This window comes from Polyodon spathula, chromosome 25, assembly GCF_017654505.1.
Source record: "Polyodon spathula isolate WHYD16114869_AA chromosome 25, ASM1765450v1, whole genome shotgun sequence".
NCBI lineage: Eukaryota > Metazoa > Chordata > Actinopteri > Acipenseriformes > Polyodontidae > Polyodon > Polyodon spathula.
Genome location: NC_054558.1, coordinates 21,235,919 through 21,248,958, shown reverse-complemented (window position 1 = coordinate 21,248,958; position 13,040 = coordinate 21,235,919). Strand labels below are relative to the sequence as shown.

General features: G+C 44.8%; 1 protein-coding gene across 1 annotated transcript; it reads left to right on the top strand.

Annotated features, from left to right (window-relative positions):
* Positions 1–11,156: 11,156 nt before the first annotated feature.
* Positions 11,157–12,708, top strand: LOC121300139 (cytochrome c oxidase subunit 6A1, mitochondrial-like). Its single transcript, XM_041228573.1, has 3 exons — positions 11,157–11,279; positions 12,061–12,171; positions 12,501–12,708. Exons 1-3 carry the CDS (start codon positions 11,232–11,234, stop codon positions 12,588–12,590), a joined length of 249 nt encoding a protein of 82 aa, XP_041084507.1. The 5' UTR covers positions 11,157–11,231; the 3' UTR covers positions 12,591–12,708.
* Positions 12,709–13,040: the final 332 nt, after the last annotated feature.

Below are 13,040 nucleotides of genomic sequence, written 5' to 3'. Positions count from 1 at the left end.
AAAGAACAAAGTGTGTTCCTCTTCATGAAAGACGTTTCATGATAACGGGTTGCAAGCGTGTATACAGTCTGATCTCAAGTGTTTTAATGCATGACCAGTTATCTCATGAACCGCCTTTCTTCCCTCCCCTGCGTCTTATTAACGGTCTGGCAGCCGGTCCTCGGGAAGATGTGACGCAGCAGCCCTTGCCATGCCTTGCACTTGCACTCAGCCGGTTTAAAGACACAGGACGCGATTAGGGCTCTTTTCATAGTTAATGTTAGAATGCGGTGCAGGCAATCAGCTGGCTCAGCCGAGCAATGAGATCTTCTTGTTACACTGGTAAATCAACACACACACACATAACAATTATCCACTTTATATTTACAAATCTACAAAAAAAAATTGTTTCTGCTTGGTTCTGTATTGACCTCACCTGGTTCAGAGGGGTAGGGATAGGATATTAGAAGTGGGCACAGAATGGTTGTTGCCTTCGTTTATCGTCCGCGTCCTCGTGGTCCCCTGTATTGCAGTACAAGCTCGTCTGTTTGTAAGAGGGTTTTCTAAAGGATTTGTTCTGCCTCTGAAATCTGCGGAATGTAACTACCAACGGGGTCAGTTTAACCTGGTTTCCAGTAACACTTTCATTACAAGCAGGATACACGCATTTACTTCACTGTATCTCATATTATTAGAGCTACGTAAAGCTATTTTTGCATTTGCATGTTCACTCTATTAACTGCAAAGCAGTGTTCTTCAGCTGTGCGGTATCTGATTAGCTGTGAAATGCTTGTTCTACTGCGTGCATGTCATTGTAATCCCAGTTCCCCGTGTAGTTAATCAGTTGGGGGATGCACTGCAAAAGGATTACTCGAGCCTGCCTTTAGTAAGGAGATGGCTGAGATCTGGCCGGATTGTCATGCTAATATTTGGGACTCAGCAGATCCGCTGTCCCTGCTGCTGCGGCGCTACCCCGAGGGAACAGCAGCCGCAGCACAGCGGCTTACACAAGCCCGCCTCAAAACTGCTTTACCTGACAAACAAAAAAACACTGCAACATTCTAGAGAAAGTACCTTAGCAATCCTTTTGAAAAAACATACTGGATACTGGATATCCAACATACTGGATTACAGTATCATGCACGAGACCAAGTTTCATTTGAAGGTTTGTCTTTTGTGCCATACAGCCTCCAGAATGTTGCAGGGCTGTGATAATGTTGACACTCTTCGGTGCTCCAGATGCACTGGCAGATTAGACATGTTGGAATGGAGTACTAATACTACTGCTGTAGTATTCTAGAGGGTCTCCAGAACCTCTGCAGCCCCTCAATTCCAAGCAATGCACACAATTCCAAAGATCTCTGCAGACCTAGCACAAGACCTGCAAGAAACCATTAACCAGGAAGGGTGTTTAGACTTAGTCACCAATCCTCAGCAATTCTAACAAGGCTGATAGTAGCATCAGTGTTTGGGGTGGTGACGGGAGTGGGTGTGTATATGTGCCTGTGCTTTCTGTCTGTAGCTGTAGAGGGAATACACACTCTGAAAGGAAGGATCTATTTATTTGGGAGGTCCTGCAGACTGCTGATGACTCTGGGGGTCACAGCACAGAACGAGGAAAGCTGTGAGCAGTGAGCTAACAGGGGCTACAGATCTGTAGAGCGACAGCAATGTGAATTTCTGTTAGTTTGATATGGAGGGGCTCCGAGTGTAGTGATCCTGCAGCAGAAAGCTGTCCCTGCGTGTTTTCAGCTCCCTTCAGTCTGCAGCTGACAGAAGGGCTCTCTAAGGGGTGAGCTGCGCTTGGCAACGGGAGGTTTGCATGGGAGCTTTGGGCGTGCCGAGTTTCCACATGCCTGATCAATCAGCTTGAATAGGAGAGAGAGAGAGAGAGAGAGAGAGAGAGAGAGAGAGAGAGAGAGAGAGAGAGAGAGAGAGAGAGAAGGGTAGAGCAGGGGAAAGAAAGAAGTGGAACAGAATGGAGGAGGTCTGGGAACAGGAAAGGGGGAGAGGGGGTAAGGAAAGAGACAAGGGTGGGAGAAGAAGAGCAGAGGGTTATAAAGAGGTGGTAGAAAGAGGGAAGGGGAGAGGGAGGGGGTACGGAGGGTGACGGGATTAAAGAAGGTAAGCAGAGGGTTATACAGAGAGAAGGAAAGTGAGGGGGTCTGAGAACAGGAGAAGCCAGCTGAAGAGGGATGAGGTAGGGATTGTGGGGGGTAAAGCAGAAACTGAAAAAGGTTATGAGCAGGGGGAAATGCTTTCTGAATTGAAGTGCTTGTCAAGGTGCTCAATAGAATTTATCCACAGATTAGGTTCTGTGAGGGAGACCCTCTCTCGGGGGCTCACTTACTGCAAAGGTACGCAATCCACACACAGCAACCAGATCGATATGACTAGCAATCAGCAATGACCTTGACAGAATCAGACCACAGTTCTACTGTTGGAAGGCTTTATCACTCCTGTAACTTATAGCACTAGAGGATCCTACAGGGTGGGTTTATTGGCTGCACTGACCTCGTCTGAGTGGAAATCAGCTTGTATCTTATACACCACCTTGTACTAGATATGTTTATATACAGTTAACAGAAGTAACCGTACAACTAACTGTAATGTGATGTAATTTCCACCTGATACAAACTATCTGATTCAAAGACATTTCATTTGATCAAAGTTCATTTTATATGAAAAGGTACATAGGGTTCAGAAGTTCAGAAAGTAACCCAGAAACAAACAGGAATCCCTCTCAGTATTCGGGACAGTGTCTATCTTCTGGGAAATGTGCTGGTGTTGTCAGTTGCTAAACAACAAGTGCTGGCACTGACAGTTTTAAAGAAACAGCACAAAAAAATAACTTTCACAGGGAAAGCATTCCTCAGAGTTCACAGTGCATCTCCTTCAGCTCCAGTCCTGCTGTGTCCAGGGCAAAGGTCACGAGGCGTGAACAGGACTCGGCGACCCCTCTGTCCCAAAGCTTACTCAGGGGTCACAAGAAACAAACTCAAAAGCTAAGCTGATTCTGATTGGCTGGGATGGAGGGTTTTGCTTGGTGTCAGTGTGGGTGGTGTGTGTGTGTGTGTGTGGGGGGGGGGGGGGTGTTTCTCAGTTAATGAACGGGCTCTTTCTCTCCCTCTCCTACCTTCTCTTTTCTTTACATTCTCTGCCCTCACGTGAGGAGAGGTGCTGAGGGGAAAGACTTGGCAAAAACTTTCCGAGGGAGGAGGATGGAAGAGACCCCCCCTAAAAAGCCCCTCACTTTTCTATCGGGACTCCGGGGAGGGAGGGAGGGGTATGGAGAGTGGGGGACCCCTGGGGGACGAGGGGAGGGAGTCCCTCAGAGTCTCACCCCCCCGAGCGGAGGCAGGGAGGGAGGGATCCTAGGAGAGTGGGGGGGACGAGGGGAGGGAGGGAGTAGGAGAGTGGAGGGGACCTCCCTCCCTCAGCCTCTCACCTCGGACTCACCTCCCCCTGCTCCCCTCCCTCCCTCCCTCATCCTCTCACCCCCCTGCTCACCCCTGCTCCCCTCCCTCCCTCATCCTTTCACCCCCCTGCTCCCCTCTCTCATCCTCTCCCTGCTCTTGGAACTTTATTCTCTGTTCAGCTCTGCCTCACCACAGCAGATGGGACTGGCAGATTAGCTCTCTCCCTGTTGTCTGCAGGGTCTAATCCCCAAATTACAGTAAGCAGTGTTGGCTTCCGGACAGCCAGGAATGCAGGTGTACAAAACAGAGGGCTCAGTCAGCACAGAGCCACACAGGGAATGGCAGCTCACTGTTAGAGTGCTGGACGGCAGTGTGGAAGGCAGTCGGTTTGAGTAGATCAATATTAGAGTGCTGGGCTGCAGTATGGAAGGCAGTGGGTTTGAGTAGCTCAGTGGTTAGAGTGCTGGACTGCAGTGTGGAAGGCAGTGGGTTTGAGTAGCTCAGTGGTTAGAGTGCTGGGCTGCAGTGTGGAAGGCAGTGGGTTTGAGTAGCTCAGTTCTTATGGAATAAAAAGGCAGCAACATTCACCAAGGAAGAGAGAGAGAGAGAGAGAGAGAGAGAGAGAGAGAGAGAGAGAGAGAGAGAGAGAGAGAGAGAGAGACTGCAGAAACGAGACAGAAAAGCAGGGCAGCTATTCTGGGCAGCGTCCCGGCTTCACCCCCACCCTTTCAACAGAGACACCAGAGCCCAGGCAGCCTCAGCATGGAGCTGTTTGTTCACTTCTTTACTTATTAAATAATTAGCATTCGAGGCAAACTGGATGAGACGCATCACCCTCCCAGAGGAAAGCAGGCAATTCGTTACATCACATTCACTTTGCAATAACGATACAGTACTCTGAGATGGTACAGGACGCTGCCCTCCAGAAACGTTTAAAAGAGAGGGGGTAGTGTGTGGACTGCAGGGTATTAAAATCAACATAGAGAAAAAAAGGGGTTAGAAGAGAGCCTGGTCTTCCAGTGCTGGTAAAAGAAGTGGCTCGGATCACTCTGTTTATCAGCATCCCCCTCATGACGTTTGTACGTGAAGGTGAGTCTTTCACTTCCAAACAAACAGACCCTCCCTTCCACCCCCTCTTCTCCTTTTATCTTTTTTTCCGACCGCCCCCACTCAGGAGCTATCAACACAATTCCTCCAGACGCAAACCTGGTTATTTTTAGTGGGACTGGCTGACTTCCCTCTCTCACACCCTGCCTGCCAGGACAGGCCCAGCTTCGCAACTGCAGTAGATCTCCAAACCAGTGCCTGGTGAGACTGTGTGTGTGGCTTGGAACTTGGTTTCAGATCACTGCACAGCACACCAGGAGAGACTTGGCTTTTCAAACAGCAAAGCTGTCTCAAACTAGGTCTCCTGGAACCTGGTTTCAAGCCACTTTTCCTGAAAAAGTGGCTTTATGTTCCCTCAGCTTACTATAGTCCACATTATTCAAATCTAAATTCACAGTGCTCCACACTGATCAGTTTATTGCAGTGGCTCATTTCGAACAGGAAAACAAAAAATGTTAGGTATTTGAGCTCCCAAGATAATCTATATGTTTTTAAAATCTTTTTCCAGTCCCTAAAGACTGCAGTTTCCCTAGTTTATATGATATGAGGGACACTGCATATCCCTATTTAACACTTCCTGCATTGCCAGTTAAACACACACTGCCACACATGAACAGTCTGCCAGTTTCAGTTCAGCTGCAGTTTTTCTTGTGGGAACCTTTTTGAAGTTCAGTGGCGATTCTCATCAGGTTTCCAAAGGCCCTGCCTCTTAGTTACCTGCACAGAGCACCTTTCACATAGACACGCCAGGGTATTATTGTCTAAAAGCAGGAGAATGGCTCTGCTGTGTAATCTGTAATTATATACACTGAACAAAGAGGACAAGCAGGGATCTGTATTCGTTTACAAGCCGGGTCTCAGCTGCGACAAACCTGATAAGAAATAATATTAAATATCACGGCGAAACTGGCAGCTATAATTTATTCATGGTTTAAACATTGAGGTAGTGATCGCTGTCTCTTTCCAAAGCCTCTCTCAGACTTCTATTTGTAACTGAGCCTCACCTTGCTCTGCAGTTAACACCAGGCGCTTACACACACAGGTTCTTTCTATTCATCCACCCCAGTTCCCAGACAGCACTTCTGAAACATAAAAGACAAACTTAATACACAAACAAGTTTGCTGTCAAAACCGTTTTGTTCCAAATAAATTATTAAATGTCTGAAAGTTGAGCCTCTGGTACATCTGCTTGGAGTGCCATGTCTGAAATGGGGATCCGGTTTCAAACAACCTGCTACTTGCAGCAGCCAGGTAACCAGGCACCTGGCACTGGAGACTCCGCCCACATACCTGGGCGCCACGGAGACCGCTCACCTGCACACAGCTCAGACTGGAGGGGGGGGGCGGAGTCAAGGATGTGCGAGTGCATCTTTTAGGAAACTGGATACTATGGCTAAACCGTCGTCAGATCTCAGGTTTTAGGCTATAGTTTTCAATTGCACTATCACTAAAAAAAATTAAAATGCAATGGGAAGCAAACGAGCAGATTGCAGGACGATTCAAACAGATACGTCCACGACCCTAGGGCTGGGACGTAAACCCAGAGCTTCAACTTCAGAGCAATCTGTGCGGTCCGTCAAAGAGCAAGAGCTGCCACAAGGACACCCACATGGCTCCACGAGACTGCACTCAATCAGTATAGGTGTAATACCCTAGATAAAGTGTGTTGATTTGGACCAGAGTTCTAAACAAACTTGTTTTTTGGGGTGTGTGGTGTCAAAAGAAAGTACTGAGTTTGTGTGATACAGCAAAATAAAAACACTGACGAAAAGAAACAGCAAATATTAATGTGACATTTTAGACCTGCAGCAAGCAACTTGGGTAGCAATATGTTGCAAGCAATTTCCGCTGTGTGAACAATTCAAGCTACAAGTTCTTGACAACCTGTGATCAAGCTACAGTGCTTTTTTAAAATAGCTTGAAACACTCCCTACGAGTGCCAGTAGAAGTTGCCTGCGGTCTTCCCTGCTGAGCAGACACATGGGTGGGGGTTTCTCACCCGGCTGTGAAGGAGCCTGGCTAGATTTTTCCTATGAGAACTGCTTACTTTTTTCTCAGTGAATGGGGTCGGTTTCATGCCTCCCGAGTTGGCTCGCTGTACAGTGGCTGTCCCTGTGTGTGCAACTCTCCCAAGGGGAGGAAGGAGAGAAGTTTTCATTCTTCCAGTGCCAAAGCACAGCAGGGACAAAGGCAACCTGTCACACAATAGGCAGTGCCATTCCCACCTGGAGAAACTGTCTGCCTTCATTTGCAACATAAAACCTGTGCTAATTCCCTGCTCTTTTATTCCGGAAGCACCAATGGGAGCGGTTCCTTTTGTCAGAGGGGATCACCCCAGGCATCGTCTCTGACAAATCAGAGGAGCGCTCTCACAGAAACATGATCAAAGTAGATTTGTGGAAGAGCCATCCAACCTCTATTCAGAGAGCTGGGGCAGGGCAGGCTGGGTGCTGCTTCCTGTCTTTCAGCAGCCTGTTTACAGCTGACACTAATCACAGCCGCAAGCATGCTGAATTGTACTTGTAAGATTCTCAATCAAACTGTAATGCAAACTTTATCATACTTGTACGATTCTTTCTCAGGGCTTTGGCGAACACCACACTTTCCTATTCTTTAAAATGACATTCAGCTTCTGCTATCTTAGAGCAGGAATCTCTTTCTAGCCTTGAGATAATGCTGAGGAAGTGGCTGTGTGTGTGAAACTTGGTGCACATACTCACCTCATGGCCTACGTTCAGATTTGTTTGTGTGAAGAAAATGTGTAGCACAGTTTGGTGGCCATATTGAATTTGTCAAAAATATTCTAACGTCTTCTTCTCTGAAACTGTTATGTGGATTGAAGTGAAACTTTGCATACACAGCCTTGGCAAGGTTGTCTATCAAGTTTGTTCAAAGCAAGTTGATTCATAAAAATTGGCAACCGCAAGCCAATCAAATTTCAGCTATGGTCAATTTGCAAATATTGCTGTATTTATCTAAGGCACAATGTTGTAAACTCATGAATCTTCACACAGTAGTGGAAGCCTATGGGAATTAATGTATGGTTTATTAAATTACCTTGATCTTGACCTTTGACATGTCATTAAGGTCAAATGTAGAACTAGTTTTTAACTCCTTACAGTGTAGATAAGGTCATGGTTACTACAGAACACATATATGAACCCACATATACTCTATGTAAAAATGTCCTTGCTCGTGACCTCTGACCTCCTAAACTAGCTTATAACTCCATAGAAAGTGCAGATAGAGTCATGGTTAGTATGAAACAAATATAGCAACCCGTATATGCTCTCTCAAAAAATGTCTTTGACGGTGACCTTCGACCTCTCCTTCAGGTCAAATGCAAAAGTGGCTTATAACTGCTTACAGAGTGCAGGTAGGGTCATGGTTACTATGGAACAGATAGGAAGAAGAATGCTTTGGAAGCAGTCAAGTTGCTTGCAACTTCTAGTTGACTTTGTAACACTTTTTATTGATGGATATTTTTCCCCAAAAGTTATTATTTGCCCATTTGAGTCGATACAAAACACAATGCATTTTGTAGACAGTGCAACTACAAAGGCTGACTTTGTAATGGAATACCTTTATAAAATTTGCCCACAGTAAAATTGCAAAGTCATTTAGCAGTTTTGTTTCCTGTGCTTTTCCCATGGTTATAAACAGCTATGTCTTAACAGCTATGCTAAAGAGCTGGGCTCACCTGCATTCCTGCTTTCAGAGCTTTTAACCTCATCTCATCTCACCGACAGAGGGCAGACCAGAATCTGTAATGCCAGTGTATCACAAAACACTGCCTGGCACATAGGGACCACTTGAAAGTATTTTTTTTTTTCCTAAATAACAAAAATATGGAATGCTTTAATATGTATTTAGAAACACATGCATTTTCTATTTGCTGCACTGTGTTCTTATATTTTCTATATATGCCCTATTATGATTTAGTATACAGTCACTATAAATTTGTGTTTTTATTGTTGTTTTTATGTTTTTGTGCACATATGCAACAACAGTTATTACAGCTAATTTTGATGGAATTTGTGTGTCAGGTGCTGGCTGGGGATTGAACATGGGTCTCTGTGCTTGTGGGGCTGGAATACTGCTGCTGTGCTGCTGGTGCCCTGCTCCCCCCCCCCCCCAAGTAGGCCCGGGATGCAAAGATTGCGCAGGGTCTTTTGCGCAGCTTCTCTATCGTTCCAATTTTAGTATATGTGCTGCCGAAGCGAGCACGTATATCCCTTGAAAACAGGCGCTCTATATACAGTGACACACTCCCACGCCCTGCAGCTGTGGTGCAGCAGTTATCATGAGTTCTCTGATCAATAACAGTGTGCTTTGATGTGTACTCCTACATACACACTCAACAAAACACAGTCCAATTACATCGCAACTTTGCTTGCCATTTAAAGCCCCTAGGTGGAGCAGCAGCTTGTCAGTTGAAAGCAGACCCTCGTCCCTCCCCTAGGCCCTTCTCCTTCCCTAGCAGTGCTGCACTGGTTTACAAAAACTTAAACCAAAGAAAACTGAAGCATGAAAAAAACTAGCAACTGATCTACAGCAAAACTGCAAACTGCTTCTTAGTAAAACGCTTTAACATGAGGAAAGCAAACCAAACATCTGCAATAGCTTCAAGAAGATTGTTAGTCTTAACTTGTATTGTTATTCAAACGTTTAATTGCTGTTGGAACATTAATGTGTTAATTTTTATTTCACAGATCAGTCCGGAGGTACGTGATCATCAGAGTGTGAGAAACTGACATGCAAACCTCGCCAATGCTTTAAAACTGGAACCTACTCCAGGCGCTTCAGAAAAACATCCTAACAGTGGAGGCCTGCCTCCCAGTGGCCATTTTCAAAACAATAACTTTGAATGAAGAATTTATTTTGTGAAAATGATGTGATGTCAAAGTAAGCATGCAAGCAAGCACGCCTAGAGTACAGCATGTCATCGCTAGAGGCTTTTATATTATGTATCATTAGGGGTCTATCATCCATCCTGTAGAGATCTTGTGTTTAATATGATGCATTAAACTGTTTACAAATTATTATTTTATTCATTGAATGTGCTTCTATTGTTTTTAAAACAACTGTTTTATTGTGTATATTTGTGTTATTCTTTTCAAAAAAATACTTTGTATTGTTCATAAGTAATTGAAAGTACCTATAAGATTGTGTGTGTTACTTATTTGACACTTGTATTGGTTCACAAGGGCGTAAAGGGTTACTGCAAATGTTATATACTATTGATTTAGATTTGTGTTTTCCATGTAACAGTATTGTATAGCAATTGCAGGTTTTGAAATCATTTCAGTTGCTATTTCAAAGTCTGGTACCTGGCGTGCACATTCATTTTTGCACTAATATTTTAACATTTCTTACTTTTAAACTACATTTTGACTTTTTATTTTTTTCACTCTTATTTTTTATCATTGTCTGCAAGATGCCGTCAGAACTCGTGTGTTCTAATCGCAGCAGGACAGAAAATCAATCCTTGCTTGGTCAGTTAAAAAAAACATAGTTGCCTTTATAGCATCTTCATGGGAAAGACAGTGGTAGCCTGCCTCCCAGTGGCCACTCTGAGAATTACAGTTTATAGCCTCTTCGTTGTGTGCATAATAGATTAAAAGGGTGCAAATCGTTTTGAAAATTGGCGTTAAACTGTTTTGAAAGTTTAGAGATACTAGTGCTAGATTATCAACCCCCCCCTTAATGTTTTGCGGATGAGTGTGGGGGGCGGGTCATACGAGTTCAGACCCAATGAGAAACTACCATCATCTATGTTTGCTAAGGGATAATAATACAAAACAATTAATCCGAATGTAACACGTCTACTGGCGCCACAACGTAATGTCGCTGGTGCCTGAATCTAGCGCCAGAGCGGCACATTTACACCCGACGACACTGCCCTCTCCTAATCCCTGGAGTCTCACAAACCCTCTCTGCTCGTCCTCTACAGCCCGGCTGGTCCTGCCTTCCCTGCACGCTGCATCCTCTCTTCCATAGCTGCCCCCCCCGTCCCCCCCCCCTGTTTATGCGCTCTCCTGCTACGCAGTGCATCACCTGACCTCAGCACCACGTTACTGCACCCTCAGCTGATGCACGGTCCTTGCACTGCTGTCGCTGTAGAGATAACTTGTTGCAATCCTAACTAGTTGCATTTTATTTCATATTGTATTTTAGTAGTGTTATTCGCACTTACTCGAAACTGGAATGATGTATTTAAATATCATTTTTTCATTGTAACCCAGTGCTGCCCTGTAACACCTGTGTAAATAAATAACATCAGAAACCAACCAATCACAGTGAAGTACAGCCAGCGTCAGCGACTACATTACGTCACACTTACCCAGAATCATTTTTTTAATTTTTATATTCGAATTTTTTTACTGATTAGTGTTTTAAAATTGCGAATGTAACGTGTATAAGCACATAAAATACACTATATAGTTATGATTATACGAGTACATTAATAATAATAATAATAATAATAATAATAATAATAATAATAATAATAATAATAATAATACAATATACAATCAAAGGCATTTACTGTAGCGGTACCAGAAGTCAAAAAAAAAAAAAAAAAACACATCCCCTCCGTTTCCTGCCCCTGATCATGAACTCTAGAGATTGTAAGATGGCAGCTGCAGAACGAGTCTTGCAGCCTCTTCTGCGGACCTTCAGCGCCCAGACCCGGCGAGCCACACCAGGCTGGTAATAAAAGGCGTGATGCTGCAAGCATTGCAATGTGAAAGCCTGACCAAGCGCTGGAGAGAGGTGACCTTGCTAGGGGGGACGGAACGGGAATCCTAATAATACTGTCGCAACTGTCGCGATTGAGCTCGGTGGTCGTACTCTGTGTTCAGCGTGCATGTCTTTCGCATTATCCTCTACACCGCCTTGAAACCCCGGACTACCTTGCCTCGCTTGGGCGACTTCTGCACGGCGTCCCGAAAGCTAAGTTGATGTGGGTCGCTTACCCGGCGTCAGCTCTCTTTATCGGGGCATGGTGCTGTTAGAAAACCCGACAGCAATCTGTTTGACAGTCTTGCTTGGACTAGTCGTACTTGCTAAATATATCGGGTGCCTTGGGAATGCTGAAAATTTCCTTGACCGAACGTGCAATTAAATACATGCATACAAAATGACATTGCAGTACAGTATTACAACACCACGCGTGACGGGAGTGTTTGGAGCATTTTATGCACTTATATATGTGTGTGTAAAAAAATAAAGTAAGGAAAATACAGTAATTATGAATTTTTTGAAATACAAATACAAGCCACTAGAGGGCGCGAAACAAAGTGTTGAAATAGTAGCATACCGTAAAACTAACAATAATCGCCCGTCTCCGATAATCGCCGGCGGTTTCGGGGTAGGGTTAGCGGTTAAGTTTATGAGTTGTTTTTTTGTTTGGGTGCAACAGGCGCCATAGATGAATGCAGTTTGACTATTTTTGTAAATCAGTTTTTTTTTCTTTAATATAGTAAAGGTCAAGGGTTATTTCTTGGATTTATACATTAATGTAACTGTTTGACATGTCTTGTGTTGCTGGCAGCGCGCACATGGAAGATCCTGTCGTTCGTGGTGGTGCTCCCTGAAGATGCAGCATCACTTCCATGAGCATCCCGAGTTTATCGCCTTCCCACACCTGCAGATTCGCAGCAAGGTAACCGCTCCGCTCACAACGCTGTTACACCAGACGCGGGTTGCTGCGCGTTCAGTGCCTCATAACATGTAGGCCTTCTTGATGTGTAAAGAGTAGATTTGAATGACTGTAGAAATCGATAGTGTTGGTAATACATTTCAAACGTTGCTGGGAGGAAGTGGTGCTAACAGCCCATCGATGCTGCTTCAGCCTGCTTTGTAAGCCCTTGCAAACTTAACACACCTGCTTTTAGCGTTCTGGGATTCATGTACCATGAAGTGTTTTGTACAGTTGGAACCAGGTGTATTTCAGATGGTCCGCTAATGTTCTCTCTCATCCCCTCCCTGCAGCCCTTCCCCTGGGGTGACGGGAACCACAGTTTGTTCCACAACTCTCATGTGAACCCTCTCCCCACTGGCTACGAAGGTGGGGAGCACTAAGCTGGACCGGGTCCACCACCACTGGGACCAGCACACCAGTGCAGCTCATCACACCTCCTCTGTATTTCTTGCAGTCTAACATGCTTTAGCTCTGTTATTGTTTGAGAGGGACACATATGAATAAACGAGTAAAATGCTACTCCTTGTCAGTTTGTTTTGTAATGTATCTTGGTGACTGAACATTCGGTACAGACTGCAGTACCCGTGTGTGTGTAGCTGGTTCTGAATGTAATGCATCTGAATTACAGTTTGAAACAGCTAATACAGACACAGGGAGCTGCTTCTCCATTCAGAGGTAAAGCCTTCCACCGTTTTTGGGGAATATTTTTGCCTCTCAGTAACAGATTTGTAAGACAGAACTTCTCAGACAGATTATACAAGACCTAAAGCTGGTGTGTCCTGGAACTCATTACTGAACTGCGATGTTAACTGGAAGAGAACGTGGATCAT